This window comes from Ostrea edulis, chromosome 1, assembly GCF_947568905.1.
Source record: "Ostrea edulis chromosome 1, xbOstEdul1.1, whole genome shotgun sequence".
Lineage (NCBI taxonomy): Eukaryota > Metazoa > Mollusca > Bivalvia > Ostreida > Ostreidae > Ostrea > Ostrea edulis.
This window is the reverse complement of record NC_079164.1, coordinates 87,976,106-88,003,876: the sequence shown is the minus strand read 5'-3', so window position 1 is coordinate 88,003,876 and position 27,771 is coordinate 87,976,106. Positions and strand designations below refer to the sequence as shown.

Genomic DNA, 27,771 nt, shown 5'->3' with positions numbered 1-27,771 from the left:
GAAGATGTGCATAAAGTTTGAATGAAATAAGTCCAGCGGTATTAGAAATAAACTTCGGACAAATTGCGTCTACGGACAAACGGACGGACAGACGGACAAAGTGATTCCAGTATACCCCCCCCCCCCAAACTTCGTTTGCGGGGGGTATAACAAAAAGATATTTGGAAAAGCTCCTTGTAACTATCTGGAATCAAGAGATTCAAGGTCTGATTGTAAAGATTCCAAAGAAGGGTGATAGAATAGTATGTGATAATTACAGAGACATCACATTTTTATCTGTACCAAGCAAAGTGTTCTCCAGAATAGTGATACAAAGGATTCAAGATGGAGTGCAAAAACAGCTGCGTGAAGAGGAAGGAGTACAACAGAACAACTATTTACACTCCGAAATATAATAGAACAATGTACCGAATGGAATTCAATATTGTTTGTAAACTACGTTGATTTCGAGAGGGTATTTGATACCATACACAGAGAGAGCCTTTGGTCCATCGTGAAGTTCTATGGCATCCCAAATAAATTGGTCAGAATGGTGAAACTTCTTTATGAGTCATTCCAATGTGCAGTCCTAGAAGATGGTAAAGAATCCAACTGGTTCCGGGTAACAATAGGAGTGAAACAGGGTTGCACAATGTCTGGAGTCCTGTTTTTGTTGGTCGTCGACTACATAATGAGAAGAACTACAGAAATAGAACCAACAGGAATAAGATGGAACTTCACCACAAAACTTTAGGATCTAGACTTCACAGATGATCTTGCACTACTCTCCTCTTAATACCACAACATCCAGCAAAAGACACAAAGACTACATGAAAATGCAAGTCGAGTTGGCCTCAGAATAAACACAAAGAAAACCAAGGTAATGAGACTCAATTCTGATATAAGAGAACCAGTGAAGATCGATGGGCAAGACATAGAAACATTTACTTACCTTGGAGGTGTTCTAACATCAAAGGAAGGATCTGACGAGGATATTACCATCAGACTGGGAAATGCTACATCTCAATTCAAAAGGCTCAAAAAAATCTGGAGCTCATCAACATTTTCCATCCAAACAAAGGTTAACTTATTCAACAGTTTGGTCCTGTCGGTTCTTATGGAAGTGAGACATAGAAAATAATGAAACGAGACAAAAAGAAGATTTACACCTTCCAGAATAGACGCTTGAGAAAACTAAATGATAATAAGATGGCCAGAGAAAATATCGAACGAAGAACTCCATCATAGAGCAAAAACAAGAGGAGCAAGCGAAACAATAATTCTCAGGAAGTGGACTTGGATTGGTCATGTACTAAGAATGGAGAAGAACAGGATTAGCCCCACCGCACTGACAGGGCACCCAGAAGGAAGGAGGAAAGTATGCGGGCAAAAAACAATGTGGAGAAGAACTACTGAACAGGAAAGGTTAAAGGTGGGTGGAATAGCTGGGTGTCAGCAAGGGCAGCGACCAGAGACAGAGGCAGGTGGAAGCAGTGTATCGGGGCCTTATGGGCCTGCGGGCACGAAGAGGATAGGTGAGGTTGGTTCAAAAGATATAGCCAAGGTTAAAGTTTTTGAAAAGTAGTTCAAAGTCGATTGTAGTCAGTTTATTAATGTCATGTCTTTAACTTTAATAGATATCTCTTTAATCTTAAAAGATATTTTTGCATCGGTCTCTTTAACTTAAAGAGATCTCTTTTTCGAATAAATAGTAAAACAGCTTGCTATAAAAATCAGCAGTATCGGGGGGGGGGGGGGGGGGGGGGGGCAGGGGGCATTGGTTTTAATTACCTAATTGAGTAACTCGGTTGGTTACATTGATTGGTGGAAGAGAGTGTCCAGATACAATGTAGCTGGGAAGAGACCACCGACCTTTCTAAAGTAAATTGGGAAACTTTCTCACTTACCGGCGCGAACGAGATTCGAACCCGCGTCGACAGAGTTGAGAGGCCGTGTGATTTTGAGCACAATGCTCTAACCACTCAGCCACGGAGGCACCCGGTTGGTAAGAACGTCAACTGCTAATATGTCAAACAGCGGTTTTAATTTTTATGCACCCGAGATCGAAGATCGGGGGTCATATTGATTTTGTCCTGTCTGTCATTCCGTCATTTTGTAATTTTGTCTGAAACTTTAACCTTGCTAATAACTTTTGAACAGTAAGTGCTAGAGCTTTAATTGATATTTCGCATGAGTGTTTCTTGTGACAATACCTTTCCGTTCGTACTAAACCTCTTGACCTTGGCATTTGACCTACTTTTTAAAAAATTGACATTGGTCATAAAATCAAAATGGTAAATATTAGAATTAAATGGTAAATATTAGAGCTCTCATCTTGCGACAAAATCTTTCTACTGGTACCAAGATATTTGTCCTTGTGACCTTGGCCATCTTTGGAATTGGCCATTATCGGGGGCATTTGTGTTTCATAAACATATCTTGTTTTCAAATTACTTTCTACTAAAACTGACTAAATAAAGTAAATTTAAAAGTTTTTCAATATCAGAATATTATTGTACATATCCTCCATTTTTTAATCCACATCAAATTTCTCTGGTGTGCTATTAAAACATACATCAACCACATCTATTGAACATGAAAAGTACTCAAAATACTCATAAATAAATGACTGGCACTAAGTAAATGAACTTTTAAAAGTAATAAGAAGCCCATTTAACAATCAGCTAGGGTTTGAATCAAATGCAATTTTAAGCAATAAAAAAATCACATCCGTCATATATTCCTGAAATTTCATTATTGTTCTTGTGAACTGAATTTTAGAATTTTTAATGTGATATTTTTGAAATAAAACAGAGGCTGAAATATTAAACCCCTATCTAGATGATGAAACCTGTTAAGTGAGGACGTCCTCAGCAAAAATTTACTGTGATACGTATAGCAGGGCCGTAAATTACATGGAGGCGGAGGAGGCAGCTGCCTCCTCCAACTTTTGAGCCAAAAACAATTAAAATTTAAAGTTCATTAGAATTTATGTTGTTTCCAATAACTAAGAACATGATACCTCCCTTAAAAAGCATTCCAAATCTTTCTTTTAGAATGAGTTAGTCAAGTAACATCTTAGAAGGCCCTAGAATCAAGGATTTTGCACGAAACGTGTTCAGTGTGCACAAAATGTGCTCAGCGTCTGGGGGCCGCCCAGGCCCCCAGACCCCCGCCTAATTTCCTGCCTCCTCCAAATTGAAGGTTAATTTACGGCCCTGTATAGGGACACCTATAAAAGTTTATCTAATTCTCTCTTTCGAAATGTGAAACAAATGGTTTTGAGAGAGAATATTAGTGAGAACATGTCTCCACACCACTTGTCCTGACTAAGCTAATATTTTGTATCTACATCTTTCACATGCTGTGGATCACGTTTATGGGGACGTAACTGTGAGGACAAAAATTTGTCTCATAGTGCACTTTCTGTCCTTACAACTTCGTTAAATGGTTAAAGATTGTCCTCACTTTACACGTTTTATCGTCCCGAAACAAGACCAAACATTATAAAGACGCACATACAAAATCTCTCTCTCTCTCTCTCTCTCTCTCTCTCTCTCTCTCTCTCTGTGTGTGTGTGTGTGTGTGTGTGTGTGTGTGTGTGTGTGTGTGTGTGTGTGTTTAATTTTTCTATACTTTGTTTGATATACAAAATCACTAATGAATTGAAATAATTAAATTTAATAATAAAAAAAAAATCATAAGAAATAAATACAAAAACATTATTACTGCCTTCGGCAATAAAATTGGGGGGAATAACTCGTATTTATTTACGATGGTAATTATAGAGACGGGGACAGGTAACCGATAGTATAGCAAGCCCTTTTACTATTTATTCGAAAAAAATAAGATATATCTTTACATTAAAGAGATATCTCTTATTTTAAAAAGATATCTCTTTAAAATGAGAAATATCTCTTAATTCTAAGAGATATCTCTTTCACTTAGAGAGATATCTCTTACGATATATCTTATATATACTTTAAGAGATATTTCCTTCAATTAGAGAAATATACATTTCACATAGAGATATCTCGTTTAGTTTGAGAGATATATCCTCCGTGGCCGAGTGGTTAGAGCATCGCGCTCAAAATCACACGGCCTCTCACCTCTGGTCGGCGCGGATTCGAATCCCGTTCGCGCCGGTAAGTGAGAATGTTTCCCAGTTTACTTTCGGAAGATCGGAACGCGATATCTGAACAATGATTCCGCGTTGCGTGTTATAATAATAATAAAATCAGCCGTGGGTTTCCGACGATGAAGGGTAAGAGGAGGAATGCAACGATAAAACACAATTAAATGATAGTATGACATAAGATCTTATACAATGTATCTGTATAATTATCCAGCAAAACACTATATTAAGATCGATAGCTAAAATTTTACCCTTCATTTGAACAATTCAAAATTACCTCTACCCAATAATGCTTTATGACAAGTTTGGATGAAATTGGATCGGTGGTTCTGGAGAAGTTAAAAATGTATAAAACTAGCGCCTTTATTGTGGCCCCATCCTACTTCCCGCGTCCATGATCAGAGCAAACTTGAATCTGCATTAGCTGAGGATGTTTGCATATCAATATGACTAATCAAGGTCCTAATGTTCTCAAGAAGAAAATCTTTTAAGGTTTCCCTGTATATCCCAATTGAAAACTTTAATTCCCTATTATGGCCCCACCCTACACCCGGGGCTCATGATTTGAACAGTCTTTGAGGGAGCTTTCACATACCGTAGGTTTCGTCCTTTTTGACATGATAGACAATTCAGAGAATTATATTGCCGTCCTTATCCTCTTTAATGATGTCCTTTTTTTTTTCTTTTTTTTTTTTTTTATAATTTATTTATTTTTTTGGTCACATACAATACATCGGACACTTACACAAACATACCTTTCATACATGCATACATCTCTCTGTGGTTTAGGTTACTTGCTGTACAATAGTGAAAGTAATAATAATAACAATAATACATGTACTAAAAATAATGATAAGTACATGTAGTAATAATTAATCAATTGCAAAAATATCTTCCCACTTCATCCATATTTTATCAAAGTTATGTATTTTAAATGTTTGAATTGCAGCATATTTCTCTACATGATATTTAAACTTTAAGTGACATAGTAATCCAAGATTTGGTTCTTTATTCTGCATTAAACAAATAAATATGTATTGTTTAGCATATACAATTATAAAGTTTATAGCTTTATTATTTAAGGACAGTGGAATTTCACCAAATATTATATTTGACACATTAAAACCAATTCGTTCTGAAACTTTTCTATATATATGAAGACTTAACTCATTCCACAATGTTTGGGTCTTATTACAAGAAGTAAAAATATGTGTTATTGTTTCAATATTACTTGCAAAAAATCTACAGAGATTATTTGTTTTAACACTAATGTTTTTCAAATAATAACCAACAGGAAGAATTCTATGTAAAATTCTAAAATGTAGCCACTGAACAGAAGAATCACTTTCTTTAATGATGTCTTAATATTTCAATGATTTCCGTTTTATTTTCGTTTGGGGTCCAGAGTTGTTTAATAATTGCACCCAAAGTCTGCACGATATGTGTCAATATGTAGACGTTTTGTTGTTGGTGCATTTAGTTGAGATATATTACGTCTTCCTTGTGGAATATATTTTGCAGCATTGATCAGATATTTTTAGATTTCGGCATGAAGTTTGTGTATTTTGGGGAGTAAAGCGAGATCTTCAATTTGAAGTCCAGTAAAATCCTGTCAAAATTTTTTCTTAGAATTCCCTGTGTCAGCATTTTTTATTTTAGGCGGCAGACGTAGGTATACTGCCCAATGCGTTACCTGGATTTCCCGGAGGTGAACATTGTTGGTCTTTATTTTCTTGTCTAGGAACTCTACTTGTTTCTTTAACTTTGTTCGTCTCCTCTGTCCAGAATTCCTGGATGTTTTTTTTTTTTTTTTTCAATTTTAGGATAAAAGATAAGCTGGCAGGACACTCCATTTGCCATCACATGTAAGGTTGTAACTACCTTTGGTATGATGGCGTTGGAGATTCGTGCACATTCTAGATGATGCCATTTCGCCAGTTCTTTGTCAAAAATAGCCTCTGACATGTTGTAAATTAAAGCGAAGTTCAGTGTTAGATCATCTGTAAATGAAGACACAGTCATTGTTGTCAAGTCTAACTCAAATTTAGATTCCGATAATTTCTCAGAGTACCCCCCGGTTGCAAGAAATATCGGATTCAGAGTCATAAGTGATCATATTAGTTTCTCTAGTGAATGGTTGTGCAGTAAGTTGTCTTATTCAAAGACCCTCCTTACAATTATTTTTTTTATTCGGGGTGTGCGATATGGGCACGGCAAGTGAGTTAGTGATATCAAATGACAGGAACTACGGATCGTAGACGATTCTCGGGAATTCGAGTAAGTGAGAATTTGTCCCTCGTACAAATTTAAAAAAAGAATTCCCATCAGCCACGTACCTCAAATCACTTGACTCATCCCTCATTTCGTATTTTGGCGGTGTTACCGAGGTTTTTATTTTAAAGAATATCAACAAAATATATAGCAAAGTATTAATAAGTAACTGCAATATAAAAGCACGTAGAATCAAGGAATTATTTTTTCCAGTTCTCAGTGATTTTTCACTAAAATATGAATTTTACTCCAAAATTCCGTTCTTCACCTCAATTTAAATTGCATAGTTTTAATATGTTATCAGTACATGAAAAGACCTGCTATTTTAGTTGTAAATAACTCAAAATTTACACATGTATAGTTGACCAAATCATCCATATTTCCAGTTTTCAACGATTTTTCACTAGAAAACGATGTTTACCCCCAAATTCCATGCTTCAAGTTTTGTTGCCAATTGATTTGAATAACAATAATTATTATTAATATATAATTATTATCATCATTTGATAAAATTAATAAATTTTCCTATATTTCCGCGATTTTTCAGTGAAAATCCACTATTTATCCCCCCCCCCCCCAAAAAAAAAACCCCTCAGTTTTTCTCTAATTCTAATTGTGTATATTTTTAATATGTTACTTTTACAAATAAATATTAAGTGAAAATTTAATAGCTTTGTGTCAATTAGTTTGAGGTTTGACTTAAAATTTGACAGATTGACTAGACTAGTAGAACTTAGTAGATCTAATTTAACCAGATACCTATAGTACGGGGCGCCGAGTGAGACTGGACAAAATTGAATCCTGTCATAGCAAACTCATTCTTGTTTTGCAAAATATGTTATACATTTTCGTTTTATAATAACTAGATTTTTTCCTTCTTGTACCGACAAACATAAATTCTGCTACACAAAATTATCTTTTAGTGAACAAAAATCATTTTTGTCTTGACAAATTTTGAATTCATTTTCGTACACAAAAAATTGATTTTTGCCCTGACAAAATTCATTTTCATTAATTATGTATGTAAATATAAACTTACTGACTTTTGCTACCCAACTTGCAAATTAGATAACAAAAGTCAATTTGTGAGACAAAAAATGAATTTTGTCTACAAAAATGAATTTTGTCATGACAAAAGTGGCTTTTTTCCACTGGAAGATAATTTTGTATTATAACAATATCTAAATTTTGTGTTATGTTATAAATTTTGTTAACCGTAGGTATGATGTATCATGAAGTCGAAGGGACGTTACCAAGAGTAATGTCAAAATACCACACTCGGTCAAAGAGTTATCGAACGTTATAAAGTAGGATGTCCAATCAAATAGCTCGTTGCATCTACTGTTAGGGCATCTTGGAAACAAAAGACGCCACAGCAAGTGTTCCGTCTTTGAACACGTTTGTGAATGAAACTGTTTTAGGTAGCCCGTGGTTTTAGGAATGCAGTTTCTAGTAAGGTATTCTGTGTTGACTTTCATTGGAGAAAATGTATATCGTTACACCGTGAGTAGTCCAATATCCGTTAACAAGTTCAGCTGCTCGCATTAATCAGACACAGGAGTTAGCAATATTTTATCAATAAATCCAGAAAAAAGCTCGCGAAACTCAATACTAAGATTTTGACTCTATTACATTGGAGGGGGGGGGGGTATGATAAAATTTGCCAACTCTTGTGAATCAAGTAGCGACAGAAACGTGAAAATAAAGTCATTAAAACAATTCCACTCAGCGACATACAGCTAGCCGGCTAGCACTTTAAAAACAAATTCATATCGGGCAAAGCCACGGTCAATATGATTTTTCAGTCTTTTTTTTTTTTTTTGGTCATTAGGCCTAATTCTTATTAAGTTGGTACATATTTTATGGTTTATGGCCTAGTAAAAAAATTCTGCAGCCTTAAGTTATATGTTTGTCTTGAATGTCAGTAATATATATAGATACCAGTAATATATATGTATATATAAAATAAAACTATCACAAAACCAATATTGAGTATACTCAACAAGATTATGTAATTCTTCAGAATTCCTGAAACTCCAGACTAGTCGAGTATACTCAATAGGCTTTGTGATATTTTTATCATATTACTACTTTAGTAGATCTTTCTATAGACTACTAATATTAGATATATATCTATTTCTCTTTTAGATTTTTAACACGACAGAAGCTTCAGCTACGATGTAATTAAATATTCTCCTGTGACACGCGTTATATGAACTTTAAATAGAGACAATGTCTCACAATGCTAGAGGCAGATTACGCCCGCTTGGATCAATAAGGGCCAATCTTAAATCAGGAGGATCTGAGAAAATTCCCAAAATCCCCTCTGCTTCCTCTACAAATTCCAGCATTTCCAAAGCCAACCTGGAGATTTCTAATCACGGAATCCTAGGAAATGCTTTGGCTGTTCCGCCACCAAAGGAAAAAGAAAAGAAGGAGGAGAAAGTGAAAGTACAGTCAGCAAAGTCAGACTCTGGCTCCAGCACAAAATCCCAGGAATCGGAGTATAAGAAAGAATTGCAGGAAGCTAAGGTTAGAATTAAGTGGGAAAGTGCAGTGTTTTGCTTTGAGGTGATATTTGCTGTCAGAACATTAGCAGGTATGCTTTCTAGTGTTCAGGATGCTCTAATTTAAAGCTGAGGGATTGGATCTGTTTTTCTATTTTCACCTTTAATTCCCTCACAAAGTTTGAATAGCAAAATTCTGACCATGCATTCCCATACACTCAATTTATATGTGATGTCATCTTAGGCTTATGCTATACATTATGTGGTATTTTGATGAAATAGGAAATTCTCTATTCATAGCTCCTTGTCTTATGGAAAATTTATTTTGACCAGACAGATGCCAATTCAATACTCAATTTAGCATTATCTATGTCCCGAATTTGAACCTGTAGGTTTCTCTTGATGTGTCTATAAGACTTTTTGTTCTAACATATCAAATGATATGATTTCTTGTGCAAATATTATTTATCATAGCAAAATATTATATGGTACAGCAAATACCTAGCCAAAATACCTATATGACTGTGTGTGTAACTTGACAGAATTATTAGATATATATATAATTCTAAAAAAGGTGAACAACAGAACCCTTGCTGCAATGCATTCTTTTTCAAGCATTTCCATATCTTTTTCCTACTTGACAATTCAAACTTTTGAAATAATAAGGGACAATTTAAGTCCCCCACCAACATAGACCATTTAATAAAATTTTATCAGAACAAATCTAATGATTTGTTTTTAAATTACAAAGCAATTTATCTGAGATAAGATTTTTATTGCTTCTTGATGTGGGGTGAACAACAATGGCTACCTATATCATATATATGGTAGAATTATTTTATGGCATTTCTTACACTGGATGGCAGATTTACTTCCCATTAAAATTCACTTGCCCTATATAGTTTTAGTGTGAAGGTCAGTGGTTTTTGGTGTTTATTGTGCTACAAATTAAATGGGCAGTACACTGTAAAGGACTGCCTATCTGTATTTAATGTTTGACTTTGTTTACTCACAGAGCCTCTTTCAAACACTTGAGATGTCTCGACGATACCTCTCTAAACAAGATCTGAAGTACATCTCGAGTGTATGATTCTTCTGAATTTTAACCTTGCAATGCAAAATATTCAGTACTTATTTTGCATTCATAGAATATCCACTACAAAATTCTATTCCTTTGTAATACAAATGTAAATAGATTTAAACAGATAATGTGACAGAAAACATGTTTTCTGTTTATTTTATTGTTGGTATACTATTATGCAGAAGCTTTCAAACGTTGATGGACAATGACCTCTGTAATAGATGTCATGTTCAGACTACAAATGCATGCATAATGCTCCTATCCAGTACTTAGTATTTATGTTTACCTGGCCATGTTATGAAGAATTATGAAAGGGGCCATAGTCTGAAATTGATATCAGATGTATATATATATATATATCTTTTATGCACAAGGAACTCATTTTGAACTTGAGTTCATTGCTTGAGAAAAAGCTGTGTATTCAGATTGGCTTGTGGAATTGTTTGTCTCTTATAATAAGTATGATGGAATTCAGCAAAGTCAATTTAAACTTTGCAATCAATATTTTGACTTTAGAATTGATTAGATTTTATCAATCATTGTTTACCAAGGTTAAAGTGTTAAAACGTTGAATTATTAATCTTATTAGTCTGTGGTGTGACTCAGAGAGGGGTTCTTAATAAACTAGGTCTCCATGTTGAAGTTTGTGTACTACTTTATATACAACTTCATTTTCCTGAACACAAGTTTTAAACATTAGAAAGGACTGGGATTTGTGGAATCAATAAATTTACCTTATAAATTAACTTCCCAAAGCCATAGGACGTACACATTTTGGGTACTTTGGCACAAATTCCTAGTCCTCCACACAATGAACAATAATTAGCTGTAAATACAGCAGCACATACGGAACAGTTTGTTTGATATTATGTGAAAATGTGACAGAGTACACAAGGTTCCTTTTCAGAAGTTTTTAAAATGTCTCAGTTACTCAAACATCTCCCAGTTACCAATATTAGCATATTACTCTTTTCATTCAGAGCAGAAAAAGTGTTACCCACAGAAAGCTCTGTTAAATTTTCACTTTTGCTGATCGAATTGTATATAATGTGCCTTCAGATCTTTGCTTTAGTTACACATTGTTTTCATTTCAATGAATGAATTTCCAATGCATAATGTTTACCACATTATCTTTTTAGCTCATGGAAGTGAGCTTTTCTGGTCCTCCTTTTGTTGTCGTCATTAACTTTTCACATCCTCTTCTCCAGAACCACTGGGCCAATCAAACTTGGTACAAATCATTCTTGTGTTAAGGGGATTCAGATTTTATCAAATGAAAGGCCATGCTTCTTTCAAAAGGGATATAGTCAAGAAAAAGCAAATACAGGGTTGGATCATTAAAAAAATTTCATCTCAAGAATCACTGGGCCAGAAAAATTGAAATTTACATGAAAGCTTCTTGACATAGTGTATATTCAAATTTGTTCAATTCATGGCGCCTAAGGGTAGGGTGAGGCCACAATAGGGGATCAAAGTTTTACAAGGGAATATATATGGAAACATCTTTAAAAATCTTTTTCTCAATAACAGCAGGGTCATGATTTCTCATATTAATATACACTGTCAAGCATCCCCAGGTAGTGCAGATTGAAGTTTGTTCAAATCATGGCCCCCCCTGGGTAGGGTGGGGACACAATAGGGGATCAGAGTTTTACACAAGAATATATAGGGAAACATCTTTAAAATTTGTCTTTTCAAGAACACCAGGGCCATGATAATCATATTTATATGCAAGCATTCCTCAGGTAGTGCAATTCAGGTTTGTTCAATTCATGGGCCTTAGGGTTAGGGTGAGGCCACAATAGGAGATCAAAGCTTCATATTCACATATACAGGAAATTGATTAAAAACAATTCTTTTCAAGATTAGCAGGGCCACACTAAATGATATCAAAATACAAACGTTCCTAGTTGTATGGATTCAAGTTTTTTATACTCCAATGATTAAAATTTGGGGGGCATATAAATTATGTCCTGTCTGTCCAAAACTTTAACCTCGCTCATAACTTTTGAATGGTAAGTGATAGGGCTTTCATTCCTTGTGACAAAACTTTTCTTTTGGTACTAAAGTTTTTAATCTTGTGACCTTGGAGTTTGGCTTGCTTTTAAGAAAATTTAATCTATGCAATTTCTCATGAACTATTTAAGATAGGGCTTTCATATTTTTTATGTAAATTCCTTATAGCAAGAAATTTTATTTGATGCCATGATATTTGACCTTGACGCTCGACCCAAATTTCAAAACTTTAATTGAAACTTTAACCTTCCTCATAAATTTTAAAAGGTTAGTGATATATCTTTCATAGTTGAGGTATGCATTCCTTGTGACTAGACCTTTCTTTTGGTACCAAAGTTTTTGACCTTGTGACCTTTCCCTTGGATTTTTACCTCCTTTTAAGAAAGCTTTAACTAGGCAATACCTGAACTGTTTAACAATGTTTAAGTTAGGGCTTTCATATTTTGTATATATGGATTCCTTAAGGCGAGACCATACAATTCATACCATGATTTTGACCTTTTTACCTTGTATCATGGTTATGTCTTGACCTTTTGGGCTAGGTTGGGGCCACAATATGGGGTCAAATTTTTCTTGGGAATAAAGATTGAAAAAAATCTTTTCAAAATCACAACAACTGAACAACGGCAGGGCCAAGGTCATCGTCGTAAGCCATGGCTGAAATGTACGCTCCTCTCCCTTTTCACCCTTGGCTTGGGAGGAGGATGCATTTCAGCCGTGGCTTGCGACGATAGGCCAAGGTGACTGGTGAGCAATGTGGCCTATAGTCCTCTTGTATCAAAATTGATAGAATTATTTTGTTGCTAATAGGCACGGGAAAAGGATTTGTTGAAGCAGATCGCCGAGTTGAAAAAACTAATTGAGGAACTTAAAAAGCAAATTCAGGAGAGAGATGAAACAATAGATGTGCTACAGTCGGACATAAAATCTCAGGTGAGAGTGAGATTGATCAGTGCAGCAGAAACTTCACAATGCTTTAACCTCAGTCTTAAAATTCAATGTGGAAAAGGGATCAATAAAAATTCCTGATTTAATGTCTTCATTCTATGTATTTGACAGGTGTATATGAAACAGTTTAATGAAGTGATAATGTGCTTTATGTCTAACAGTTGGTGGTCAGACATTGCCATACACTAATATATCATGTATTCACTCTGTTTTTATTCACATACTGACAGGAAGAAAACCTCATGGGACAGATCAACAAAGAGAAAACAGAGCATGAAGACACAAAACAGTCCCTTCAGGGAGCTCGATCAGAAATTGACGAGCTTAGAGCTCAGATCGAAAAAATCAGCAAGGACAATGAAGAACAGATAGAAAAGCTCAAAAAAGAGGTTGTTTTATTCATAGAAGATTTTAACACTAATATGAAATACGTAAAATCTGTTATTTATCAATATACATAGACATCATCAAGGGAGATGACACCAGGGATCTATTACATCAATTTACATGACATTGTCCTAATTCTTAAATCTTGCAGCTCTGTAAAACCGTGTTGATAACCACAAGTCGTGTATTTCTCAGTCTTGTCAACTTATTTTTAATTTCTGGTACCTGGCACTTTTAAAATCTTCTTGTCCTTTTCTGGTGCTATTTAAATTCCAGTAAATGAATGAACAGGGATTTTTGGTTACATGTATAAGCTTTTGAAGGGATGTTTTCAGAGGAGCATGCATTTTATATTAATGTACATGTAATCCTCTTAAAGATTAAATATTCCCCACACCTGAGTATAATATATAAATTATGAATAAGAAATATTTGCATTTTTAAATGTGAATGCATGTATTTACCTTGCAGCTTGAGGAAAAGATATTAGAAGTGACTACCTCCAAAGATAAGGAAATAAAGATCAGAGATGAGAAATTAACAAGGTTAAAAAACCAAATGGCAGATGCCTTAAAGGGAAATTCATGGTATGCATGGGTAGCAAATTACTTAACATTTCTTGTTAATCCTAATGAGGATTTAATTCCTAATGTTCTGAGGTAATACATTAATTCCCTGACAGTTTGTAATACCGAGGAGGGGCAGAAAGCCTATTTTACATAATGATAATGTCATAATAAAGCCAAATTCATTTGTAAAAATTTTTTACAACTGACCTTCTGAGACTGTAAAGAGGTTGTTAGAAAGAGGTTTGGTTCACACATTTTCACCCCTCACATGTTTGAAACAATAACATGTTTCTTTTTCAGGGAGAGACAGCAGCAGTTGGAGGAATTGACCAAAGAACTGGCTCGAATACAGGAAGAGTGTGATGCTCTCAGAATGAGGCTCAAAGCCTCCAAATCTAAGGTATATCGCCTCACAGTGTTTCAAAACTCTCTCAGCATTCGCATTCTTCAGGATAAAGGAAGAATGTGCTGCTCTGAGAACATGGCTTACAGTTCTGATATTTCACCTGTACTGATGTATGAAAAACAAATGTTCTTGCAGAATTCTACTACACGAGGGCTGTGATAGTCTTAGGAAAAGGGTCCTTAAATACATTGTCTATGAAAAAAAATTCTTTAGATTACACTTGCAAGACAAAGAGCACAAGAACACTCAACAGGCATACATTCACTAGACTCTCAGATCTATAAATAACTTAATATGGAATATTACAAACTAAATCTTCCAGTAACATTTTAACTGTGAGTAGATTTCAATGTCTGTTCTATATATCTTTATAGGGAGGAAATTGCCCAAACTGCCAGGAGATGACAGCAAAGTTGGAAAAATTCAACACTTCCATCAAGGAAAAAGACCAAGCAATCAAAGAACTGAAATCACTGTGTGCTAAGTTTGAGAAACAGCTAACTCAACAAGATGTTCTGTTAAAACAGTGGTCAGAGTCTAAAGGTCACAAGGTCAATTATAATCCTAAATAGTGACTTAAAAACATCCCTTAGATGGACTTATTTGTAGACGTGTTCAAATTTGAATATCAATTTCATGCAAGAATGTCGACCGTTATATTATAATATCAATTTGTTATGTTGTAATATTCCAGGTACTCCTATTTAACTGTAAACATTGGTTTTTCATAGCAATGTACTTAATTTCTTGGAAATACAATATACAAGTACACAATGCTAACAGAAATTGACAAGTTTCTCAGTATTATTTTGATACACAAAAGTATTCAGACGAAAGTATTCATGTTGGTGATTTGAAACGTTCTTGGAGATGAATTGAATATCCGTCCAATGCATAAAGCCATTTTTGCAGCCAAAGATTGAATTAGCAGATTGTAATTATTTGTTAACAAAGATGGTATAATCCCAGTTCTGTATATGCTACTGTCCACAGGTACCAAGCTTGTCTGAAAATTTTGACCCCTGCTATAATTGTATAATACTAGGGGTCAAACTTTTTTAGGTGAGCTTGATGGCGGTGTTACTACCAAATTGTTTTCAACTGAGTCATGAAAAATTATTGATAATTTATTCCTCCAAAGAACTGCATTTTGGGTGTTACCATTAGCAGCGATATTTCAATATACTTATACATCGTGCAGCAGTTTTTCATGTAATAAGGTTCATAAGATCTGGGTGCTTTCTGATTATTATATGATAGAAAAATTCAAAACTTATAATTTATTCTAGATATTCCGAATGTCTGTTATTTCTTACAGTTTTGGTATCTTTATCTGGTTTTGAAATACCTTAAATTTTGAAGATTTCATAGTACATTATGCTATTTTGTCAGTGATTCATCATATTGCCTCTTATTTGATGTGAACGACTTAACACACAAGAATGCTGTAAGTTTGGTTCATCATGACCATATTGCGTTGTTGGAAATTTTAACAAAAAATAAAAAAGACTGACCTTTACAATTACAAAATGTACTATTGCCCATTCCCTCCAACTTGCCAAATGTTTTCAATAAGGAATAATATTACTATATACAAATTACAATGTAGTAGATTGGGCCAAAAGATAATTTAATGTTCATTGATTTATTTATCTTCCTGCAAACAGAAGTATGTGAGAATGACTAGAACATGAGCAACTTTGTCAGCTGGTATATTGTGGTGAGAGAAAGAAAGAAAGATGTGTTATTTATCTTTGTCTTAGAATGTTTCTGGATCCTACTCATCAATGAATTAATGCAGGAAAGCATTTTCACATTCTTGATTTCACTCACTCTCTCTGACATTCTGATTTTCCTATTCAGTGCTTTATTTTTTAAAAAGAATCTAATTTGAAGTATAGATTTTTGAACAATTTGTGGCAGAATTCAACATCTAATCTGGTAATTCCAGGTCGTGTAATCCTATTTTACACCTGGTGAACAGCAAGGATATTCAGAAATAAGGAAAACTCTGAAACTGTTTTGTGTAACCAGATTAATTCACCTGTTTACTATTGAGTATTTTATATTTATGGGTCTATTAAATGTTAAATATACCTGGTTGACTGTGATATTTAATTAAATGTGATCAGGTGAATTTTATGTGCGTTTATTTTCTAAAAATATTTTAATGTACTTAGAGCTTTTATCCTCAATGTGAATATGGAGAAAGGGGCCTTATTTTAAATATGTTTAGAAAAATTACCATTTTATGTATATTTTAGTGGGTTTTTTTAAAATGAAAATTGAATTTCCTGTCCTTATTATTATATTTTTCTTTATGTCTGGTATTTAAGTTTTGTATTGTGACAACTACCGCAGAATAAAATTCTAATCAATAATCTTTGTACATTTTGTTCCTTTGTCATGCATTCTGATTCAGGGAAGTCGTCAGTCTGAGACGTTTTGAAGCATCGTGGAACAATTTTGAAGAGCCTAGAACACACAGAACTTGTACTTTTATTCACATGCCAGAAATATCCGCAAGCAGTCGTCTCGACAACTCTTGCAAATATTTGCCGTTATTTAATGTATGCAAAGACGATGATTGCTCACTCACGACGCGGGCGTGTTTAGTTGCCGCGGTAAGTGTTGGTTTACGGTATGAAACTGATGCAGTTTTGCAAAGATAAAAATATCAATATAAATTCAAATATTTTAATAAATAGCTATATACATTATCATAAATTCATAACACATGTAAATCCATTATATATGCTAATACTTGTAGAACAGTTCGGTTTGCTTGGGACTAGAATTAAAGGCTCTGTCGGTGAATAAAACGCGTCTCGTGTTTGAAGATATTTTTGCGTGTTGAAATTTGTAAACAGTTTGTGGTAGTGCAGTAGTAAATATCAGATAGTGCAGTAGTAAGTTATCAATGTCTGTCAGTAGTGCAGGTAACTTAATCCGTAGCCGTCTTATTGGACTTTATTTCTCGGTGAAAGCACTGTACATAATGCGCAATACAAGCCTATACTTAACACAAATAGATAAGATAATAAAAAATAAAAAAAAAAAGCTCAACAAGCTGAATCACAATATTATATATAAAAATATGGAATAAATGTCGTTTGTGTAATGGGAGATATATAAACAATGGAAACGTTGGGGGTGGGGTGGGGGGTGGTGGTTAATTTCTGCCAGAGACATATTTACCTAATGATGGAATCAAACTAAACATTTAGTCGTGGAAATTAAATAATAAATGACTAGTTTTATACATACATTGGGGCATCTAATAATACAAATTTACAGATATAAAAGGCGAAGGAACACGTGGTAGTTCTTACGTATTCCAATGTATGAAAAGGTGAAGATAACGAACAGTGATCAATCTCATAGCCCCTGTAAGCAATACAAAATTAAGAGTTGGGCAAACACAGACCCCCTGGATATACCAGAGTTGGGATCAGGTGCGAAGGAGGAGTAGGCATCCCCTGTCAACCGGTCACACCCATCATGAGCCCTATATCTTGAATAGGTAAATGGAGTAATCCGTCGACAAAATCAGTACATGAAGAACGGTCTAAGAATATGTATGAAACACATCAGACGGCATTTGGCCCAATGACAGGTTGTATTGGCAAACTAGATCGTTATAACGACCATAGAATTTGCGAAAAGCTGACTTTAAACGAGACTGTTGAAGCCCTTGTAACATCAACTTGTTTGTCAGTAGACTGCCTCGATTTAAAAATTGATCATACGCAGAACAAGCTCTTGCATGTTGAATCAGTTGAAAGACATAAACACCATATGCAGATGATAATGGAATATTGCTACAAAAATATGGGATGTTGAGTTGTTGACGTTGGAGCGTATGAATGAAAATGATTGTTATTAATGGATAAAACGTCGTCGATATTTCAAAATATAGAGAGGCCACAGCTAGATATTTTTTCTTCTCATGAAGAGGGATTTGACTAAATTCTGCCTCATGGGAAGATAAAAACAGGATAGCTAACAAAGGACCACAATTTGTGCCCATGGGAATTCCAACAGACTGTTTGAAAACCTGATCACCAAAGACTACTGACTAAGATACAGTGTATTGTAAATGAGGAACTTCAGCATCTTTTCAACTTCAGAGTACTCGTGTGTGGAATCAGAGTGATGTTTAATAAAGTAATTTTTTTAATGCCTGGTCGCTATATATGAATATTTCCTTTTTCCATTTTTGTTGAAAAAGCAACTGTCTAAGATGTCAAAAGATCTAGTCTTTTATTTATGGCGAGGAATGGTCGTGTAAAGTGTTGAAAAGTCATACGTTTTAATGTTGATTTGAGAAAAGTTTTGTGATTTCAAATTTACTAGAGCTTCTGTAGAATGTAGTTATTGCCCCGGAACTCCAAATATCCCTTGTTTGGTCAAGCCTATGAAAACTTGAGTTGAAGCACAGAGGAGAAAACTGCTCTCGTCGTCGGTTCGGAATGAGTCAATAATATAGCGCAATTTATTATGTGACGGTTAAATATGCGTTAGTTTGGAACAGCGAAACATATTCTAACGAGGTCCGTAAACAATAGGATGCAGACGACTGTGTAGAAAATGACGCCCAGAACGCTGAGTGCCACCGCCCAGGAGAGGCTTGCAAAGGCGTTCTGCGGCAGCAGAGACGTAGACTGGGGGGAGTCGTGAACCGCTTTAAGGAAGACGGCGCAACCAATCTGCTGCAGCACAGCTAGAGAGGAGAACATGTTTTTATTATATTATGTCATCAGAACTTTTTTATATCATTTTACATTTCAAGAAATCTAGGAAAATTTTATATCAAGAGCTTATGAAAAGAAGTAAACACCAACCTTCGACAAGTGAGAATATGGTGACAACGATGAGCGGCCATCTTCTGGTTTTAGGTAGAAGCTGTGGTTTGAAGATGAAGAGAGACAGGCAGACGATACACGTTATCCCGAACAGGAGTGACAGGAGGTCAAACACAGCAGCCACAGTCAACCAAGCTGGGGAGGTCAAATATAAATTGTAATCAGTAGTACACTGAAAAGGTTAAGCTTTTTTTTAAAAATCTACACCGCAATATTATGAAAGTTTAGTAAAAGCAAATGCAATGCACTGCAAAGAGCCTGTATCATTTTACAATATGGACGATAAAGGCCTAGGGAATTTGCTATCTCTTCAAACTTCGATTTTCTGTGTGAGAAAATGGCAAATCTTGACCTGTCACGAACAGAGTGACCTGTGCATAACGAAATCTTTGTAATTTTGGCAGATCATGGAAAGAAAGCACATCTGTATATGACTAGAACGGGGATCAGATCACTATTCAGTATGAACGCAAAAGAACTTGCAGTACCCGTGTCGTGTTTACAAGATCTCATTGAACTCTAACTCTTTACCCAACCTTTTAACTTACCCGGTCTGTTGCTAATGCCAGTGCAATCTAAGTCAACACATGTCAGCCACAGACCCACGTTTATCGTGGTCCCGTTTGTAAAAGTCTTGGAAATCCAGAAAGGGGACACGAAGCTCAAGAATTCCACCGTCAAACCGACAATGGAGAAGATGAAGGCTATCCTCTTGTAGATGGAGCTGTCCATAAATAAAGACATTTCCTCAGCATATACTGTTCGCGGTCTTATCATATGAACCTTAATTCTCTGGTTTTCCAACAGTGTGTCAAATCCTCACATCCCCTGAAGAATGGGCATTTTTCTGACCCCCACCCCTTTATCAAAACCACAGCAGCAATAATCACGCCATGAAAACCATTCCTGTACATATTGTGGCGGTCTGTGTATTTTATAAAGAAATACAACTACAGAGAAGATATAATTGTATGGCTTTTGAATAGGGTACAACATTTATCAGAGTTGATAAATTCCACAGAACCTACACTGTAGCTTATCTTTAGTCCAGTTTAATGCCCCTGTGTTCACTTTATTAACCGTTCTATTCAGCTAAGTATTTATATGTATAGATTTTCTTTATTGAAGTTTACACAAAATATTTAGAATTTAAAGTACTGACCCCTAAAATTAAATATTGGAGGGTTAGCAAATAGAGTTTCAAACTACATGTATCTTCACAGAGAGCGGGGGATGTGTGTGTGTGTGTGTGTGTGTGTGTGTGTAATCAGCCTCTGTCCCAACGTCTCAGTCACCAACGTTTCTCCTTAATTACCAGATAAAATAACGGATATTACTTTTCCTATAACCAACCAATCAATCAGTGTTTTATTTCTTGCAATACAAAGTAGAGAAAGGGATATTGATACAGATATTACAAAATGAAGGCAAACATGTCTGAAAATGTTAACAAAAAGAAAAAAAGAATGTTTAACCTGGAGAAGTAACTCTCTCCATGATGATTTTATAAATTTACATAATCTGATTAATGTGTTTCTGTTGGTTATGTCAAATAGTTGATTAGATTTATGAATGTTAGGATTTGTGTACTGATACCTTGAAACATTGAGCCGCCTAGCTTGTTTTACAATCACATCAGTACAATCAACTATATAATGAAATTCATCACCAGTCTCTCTATTACATGGCTGACAAATTCTACATTAATATACAATGAAATTCATCACCAATCTCTCTATTACATAGCTGACAAATTCTACATTAATATACAATGAAATTCATCACCAATCTCTCTATTACATGGCTGACAAATTCTACATTAATATACAATGAAATTCATCACCAGCCTCTCTATTACATGGCTGACAAATTCTACATTAATATACAATGAAATTCATCACCAATCTCTCTATTACATGGCTGACAAATTCTACATTAATATACAATGAAATTCATCACCAATCTCTCTATTACATGACTGACAAATTCTACATTAATATACAATGAAATTCATCACCAGCCTCTCTATTACATGGCTGACAAATTCTACATTAATATACAGTGAAATTCATTTCGCGACACACCTGCTGTGACACGGGAATTATATCACATATCCAACTTTGTCTGAATTAATCATACAAAATGTTGTGATTTTTCAGTATATAATAGTTTTGAAGAAATCTTTGTTCCCTGTGAATCTGAAATTTGGCCTAAATGAAACCATGTGCAATTTTACATTAACTAGTTATTCGAAGGTGTGCGAACAGAAGTACTCTACGAGGACAAATAGTCTGTCCTTATACAGCCACGTCTCCATAAACGTGACCAAAAGGGTGTGAAAGATGTAGATACAAGATATTAGATTAGTGGGGACATGTTCTCACTAATATTCTCTCTCAAAATCATTTTTTCCCCATAATTCGAAAGAGAGTATTACAATAGATAAACTTTGAGAGAGAGCGAGAGAGAGAGAGAGAGAGAGAGGGCAGATGTATACAGAGTAACCCGGATAGATGAGAAGAGGCCATACGCTTCCTTCATACCTACTAACCAAGAATATTTTAAAGATATACATAACGGCCTGATCGGGAGTAGAATAGATTTATTTCTAATTCAAAGCCCAAACAGGGCATAAGGTATGGAGCGCCAAATTAACTTACACTCAAACAATGGAAGTTATCTATAATTATTGGAAGATATCATCAATTCAATTGACGCGCGCAACAACTTGCTCAAAGATCTCTTCAAATAATTCATGATTTCTTCAATTTTGAATTATTGGGCACATTAATTGAATTGTTCATAACATGAATTATTCTGCTGAATTGATGAGCGCTATAGTTGAATTGTTGCTCTCATCAAAAGAGAGCAATAGTTCAATTAATGCGCGCATCAATTCCTTGATGCGCGCTATAATTAAATTATTGCCCTCTTCAACTGATTTGTAGCGTGCATCAATGCAATAACTGAATTAATGCTCTCTTCAGTTGAATTAATGATACCATTAACTCAATTGATGCGCGCAATAATTCTTTTAGAGAGAGCAACTATATGATTATAGTTATCTTTAATTCAACATATTCACAAACGAATTGATGATCTCTTAGTTGAATTGTTACTCTCTTTAACAGAATTGATGCGCGCATTAAGTCCTCATACAAAGGCATTGTAAATGATTAAGAAATCTTCAATTGAATTAAAGAGATCATCAAATTATTTACACTTAGCTTAAATTTTGCGAGCAATAATTCCACCACATTGATGCGCGCATCATTTGAATTGACGAGAGCAACAATTGAAGTGATAGGCGCATCAAACCAATTATTGGTTGCAATAATTGAATTGATGATATTTTAAGATAAATCAAGATATCTCCAATTACTTGAGTTTATGTTGATTTGGCACTCCGTAATAAGTATCATTACGTACATAAGGAAAGAAAGCCAAAAGGAAGGGTTATATTGACGGACAACTGAAAATGCACTACCCACCATAAATAAACTACACATAAGCTTTTTACACATTTTGGAATGAAACATATTCAATATAATGAAAAAGAGCTGAATTCACGTTCAATTTACAATAGTAAAATAATCAGTAAAGGGTACAACTTTGATATATATATATGTGTGAACAATCAATGAACATTCAATATTTTCGGCATAGTCTTTTTTAAAATGTTGATATTGATTTATTCAAGGTGAAAAATCAAAGGACCTTATAGAAGAACACATCAAATACACAATAATATGTATTAGTAATTAATTTGAAAAGGAGGATTAAGAAAATCAAGTACATAAACATGAGGCCCATGGGCCACATCGCTCACCTGAATCATCTTGGCTCATATTTAAAGATTTTTCCTATATATTCGCATGTAAAACTTTGATCCCTATTGTGGCCCCAACCTACTCCCGGGGACCATGATTTTGATAAACTTGAATTTGCACTATGTCAGGAAGCTTTCATGCAAACAAACTTTTTTGGCCCATTGATTTTTCAGAAGATTTTAAATGATTTTCCCTATATATTTGTATGGAAAAGTTGACCCCCTACTTTGGCCCCATCTTATCCCTGGGGACCATGATATTTACAAACTTGAATCTCCACTATGTCAGGAAGCTTTCGTGCAAATGTAAACTTCTTTGATCCAATGGTTCTTAAAGTAGGGGTCCAGTAACGTGACGTCATGTCCGGATCGAACTCCGGTATTGGTTCAAGTGCTATTATTATTGGGTGGATTTATACTGTTTTTACATTTACCTGGATGTTTTTTAATTTAGTAAAATGAATACAATAACATTCCATCACTTATATTTAAGTAGACTATGGCTCCAATCTTTTTTCCATTTGTTGTCATCTAATTCACACATAAAACCAGAGGTACATATTTGTTTAATTGATATACAGGGGTATTACATGTTAAAATTATCTGTAAATTAAAAAAAAATAAAAATCATGATATGCAATCATGCACTTCTTGTTATATATTTGTTATCTTGTTATATATTATCTTCCATTATGTGAAAAAGCTTGTTCAAATCATATCCCCCGGGAGTAGGATGGGCCCACAATAGGGGATCAAAGTTTTACATACAAATATATAGGGAAAATCTTTAAATATCTTCTTCTCAAAAACTACTTGGCTAGGAAAGTGGAAATTTACATGAAACTTTTCTGACATAGTGTAGATTCAAGTTTGTTAAAATCATGGCCCCCGGGGGTAGGATGGGGCCACAATAGGGAATCAAAGTTGTACATACAATTATATAGGAAAAATCTTTTAAAATCTTCTTCACAAGAACCACTGAGCCAGAAAAGCTGATATTGACATGTAAGCTTTCTGACATAGTGCAGATTAAAGCTTGTTCAAATCATATCCCCCGGGGGTAGGATGGGCCCACAATAGGGGATCAAAGTTTTACATACAAATATATAGGGAAAACCTTTAAAAATCTTCTTCTCAAAAATTACTTGGCCAGGAAAGCGGAAATTTACATGAAAGTTTCCTGACATAGTGCAGATTCAAGTTTATTAAAATCATGGCCCCCGGGGGTAAGTTGAGGCGACAACAGGGGATCATTATTGTACATACAAATATATAGGGGAAATCTTTAAAAATCGTCCTCTCAAGAACCACTGAGCCAGAATAGCTGAGATTAACATGAACGCTTTCTGACATAGTGCAGATTCAAGTTTGTTAAACTCATGACACTTGGGGCTAGGATGGGGCCACAATAGGGGATCAAAGTTTTACATAACTATTAAATAGAAAAAATATTCAAAATTTTTCTCCTTAAGGTAGGTCCCTAGTCCTGGACCTACTTGTGATTTCTCAAAAATTTGAGTTTAAATACTTAAATTGTTCATTTGAGGGTATGATAAAAACAAAAAAATGGGGTGTTGTCAGTATAATAAGTAAATTATGGTATTTTTATTACGTGTACCCCCATTTGTCAAACGGCAATATCGGAATTCATTGAAGAAGTCCTAGAATATGTCCATAAAATTTTGTTTGAGGTATGATGCTGCAATTTTTTTCCTCAAATATGAAATAAATATGTCTAACTAAATAATTAAAAGTGAAATTTTAACATAGTTTCATGTTTTTTGATAATGGTGGTACAAAATTGAACTCAATACAGGCCCTCGGCAGTCAAAAATACGGCACTGCAACACCACTAATATGAATATTTTAAAAGTTTGACTTGTGATTTTTCATTCAAACTCGCATATTATGTTCATATATGAATGATTGTTAAAATACATTTAAAAAATCTGCCCTTTCTCAGCATAATATTTTCAGAGCATCTCAATTTCTATACATTTACATTTTTTGGCCAAAATAGCCATTTTGAAGATGTTTAATCTGCACTATGTCAAAAAGCTTTCATGTCAATACCAGTTTTTCTGGCTAAGTGGTTCTTGAGAAGAAGATTTTCCTTATATATTTGTATGTAAAACTTTGATTCCCTATTGTGGCCCCATCCTACCCCCAGGTGACATGATTTTAACAAATTTGAATCTTCACTATGCCAGGAAGCTTTCATGTAAATTTCCACTTTCCTGGCCAAGCAGTTTTTGAGAAGAAGATTTCTAAAGATTTTCCCTATATATTTGTATGTAAAACTTTGATTCCCTATTGTGGCCCCATCCTACCCCCGGGGGATATGATTTTAACAAACTTGAATCTACACTATGTCAGAAAGCTGACATGTCAATATCAGCTTTTCTGGCTCAGTGGTTCTTTAGAAGATTTTCCTATATATTTGTATGTAAAACTTTGATTCCCTACTGTGACCCCATCCTACCCCCGGGGGCCATGATTTTAACAAACTTGAATCTGCATTTTGTTAGGAAGCTTTCATGTAAATCTCAGCTTTTCTGGCCCAGTGGTTTTTGAGAAGAGTTTTAAAGGACCCCACCCTATTTGTGCACCTTTGTGATTATCTCCCCTTTGAAGAGGACATGGACCTTCATTTGAACAAACTTGAAGCCCTTCACTTAAGGATGCTTTTGCCCAAGTTTGATTGAAATTGGCATAGTGGTTCTGGAGAAGAAGTCGAAAATGTAAAACGTTATAGACAGACGGACAGACAACGGATAACAGGCGATCAGAAAAGCTCAATTGAGCTTTCGGCTCAGGTGAGCTAAAAAAGGAATATAAAAAGTTAAAAGCCTCACGTCATCCATTTATATGTGAGAGTTATGTATTTTGCATCGAAAAACCTAAATCTATGATTGAACTAATTTTTTTCATGATCAAGAAACTTATTTTAGCAAGTGTATACTTATTATAGTGGGCAGTGTATATAACAAATCTTATGAACTATATAAGATATCTTGTATATTAAACAATATAACTTATAAAGTTTATGAGATCTCTGATAAAAATAGAAGATATCTTATAAATTTATTTTTATAAGATATCATATAAAACATATAAGATATCTTATACATTTTATAGGATATATCATAAACTTTCTAAGATATCTTGTATTTTTATAAGATATCTCAAAAATGATTTTTATAAGATATCTCAAACTTTATATGATATCATATAATTTTTATAAGATATCTTGGAACTTTTATAAGATATCTTATAAAAGAAAATTTATAAAATATCTCGTATATTTTACAGTTTATCTTATAAAAAATAGAAGGTATCTTATAAATTCATTGTTACAAGGTATATTATAAAACGCATAAGATATCCCATGTTTTACAAGATATCTCATGATCTTATATATTTTATAAGATATTTCATAATAAACTTTATAAAATATCTTATAAACTTTATAAGATATCCTATAAAAGAAAATTTGTAAGATATCTCCTGTATCTTATATTAAGATATCTCGTATGATTTATGGTTTATAAGATATCTAATAAACTATACAAGATATCTCATAAACTAGATATTTTGTACATTAAACAAAAAATCTGATAACATTTATGAGATATCTTATAAAGTTTATGAGATATTCATGTCTTTTATAAGATATCTTATAAAGGATATAAGATATATCATCAACTTTAGAAGATATCTTATAACTTATTCAAAGAGGAATAAATGTAAAATTGGCATGCCATACATGTATCCCCCATGAAGCAAAATTGGAAAGGGTTATACACATATGCCAAAAGAAATCTAGATATTGAGCAGACAAGAGCTGTCTATGTTCAGAGTGGGTTGACCCTTGACCATGTGACCTCAAAAACAATAGGGGTCATCTACTCCTCAGGATGTACCAGTGTACCAAGCTTGGTGTCAATCAAGCAAATGCTTTTCAAAATATATGAGACAATATATTACATGTACCATGTCCAGCTTGACTCTTTATCAAGTGAACCCAATATTAATGGGCAGTTCATCTACTCCTTACGATGTACCAGTGTACCAAGTTTGATGTCTGTTAAGGAAAGAGTTCTCAAGATATTGAATGGACGTTACCTCACTATGTCCAGAAGGAATTGACCTTTGGTGACCTCAAAATCTTCAGGGGTTATCAACTCCTTCAGATGTACTAGTGTATCAAATTTAATGACTGTCAAGCGAAGGGTTCTTTAGATATTCAGCAGACAAGACTTGGTCTATAGACGGACTGTCAGATGCAGAACAATGTCCCCTCTTTTCTCAAATAGAAAGGGGGTGAGGGGGGCAGAAGAAGAATTGCATGATTGACAATCGGTTGTGCAGTAGACCACCCCCCCCCCCCCCCCCAGATTCAGTTGTATTGGGGGTAAGTTGACCCATGCAAATCAAACTGGGCCTTAAATCGAAAAAATAAGAATGTGATGGTGTGAGCAATTTTATTCTATATATAATGTACTCAACACCGCACTGGTAGAGGGTGACAAGAATGGTCACTTGTTTTCCAAAGATATAAAGAAAATGGCTGTGCAGGAGGAGATCACCTGTTTGCACAGGCAATTTTGCATTGTGCAGTAGAATAATGAAAGTAATGTGAAAAAATTATATTCTACTGGATGTTAGAAACCGATACGCTGTCATTTCCACAGTATTTGGAATTCTTATGTTTTGATGAAATTTTACATCATACTAAACGTTATTGGGTGTTTGTACACACGTTTTATCAATACGAT

At 34.5% G+C, this 27,771-nt stretch overlaps 2 protein-coding genes across 4 annotated transcripts; one reads left to right on the top strand and one right to left on the bottom strand.

Annotated features, from left to right (window-relative positions):
* Positions 1-7,724: 7,724 nt before the first annotated feature.
* LOC125672606 (myosin-8-like) lies at positions 7,725-16,686 on the top strand. Of its 3 annotated transcripts, none has more exons than XM_048908806.2 (7): positions 7,725-7,842; positions 8,534-8,917; positions 12,800-12,922; positions 13,168-13,326; positions 13,796-13,911; positions 14,194-14,293; positions 14,674-16,686. In XM_048908806.2, exons 2-7 carry the CDS (start codon positions 8,618-8,620, stop codon positions 14,869-14,871), a joined length of 996 nt encoding a protein of 331 aa, XP_048764763.2. In that variant the 5' UTR covers positions 7,725-7,842; positions 8,534-8,617; the 3' UTR covers positions 14,872-16,686. The 3 variants fall into 3 exon arrangements, with proteins under 3 accessions (XP_048764763.2, XP_048764762.2, XP_048764764.2); XM_048908805.2 differs by having other exon boundaries at positions 7,725-7,888; XM_048908807.2 differs by having other exon boundaries at positions 7,726-7,837.
* Positions 16,687-18,475: 1,789 nt separating this feature from the next.
* Positions 18,476-19,981, bottom strand: LOC125672621 (uncharacterized). Its single transcript, XM_048908820.2, has 3 exons — positions 19,713-19,981; positions 19,144-19,299; positions 18,476-19,022 (listed from the first exon to the last, which is right to left on the bottom strand). The coding sequence occupies exons 1-3, from the start codon at positions 19,939-19,941 to the stop codon at positions 18,820-18,822; spliced, it is 588 nt and encodes a 195-aa protein (XP_048764777.2). The 5' UTR covers positions 19,942-19,981; the 3' UTR covers positions 18,476-18,819.
* Positions 19,982-27,771: the final 7,790 nt, after the last annotated feature.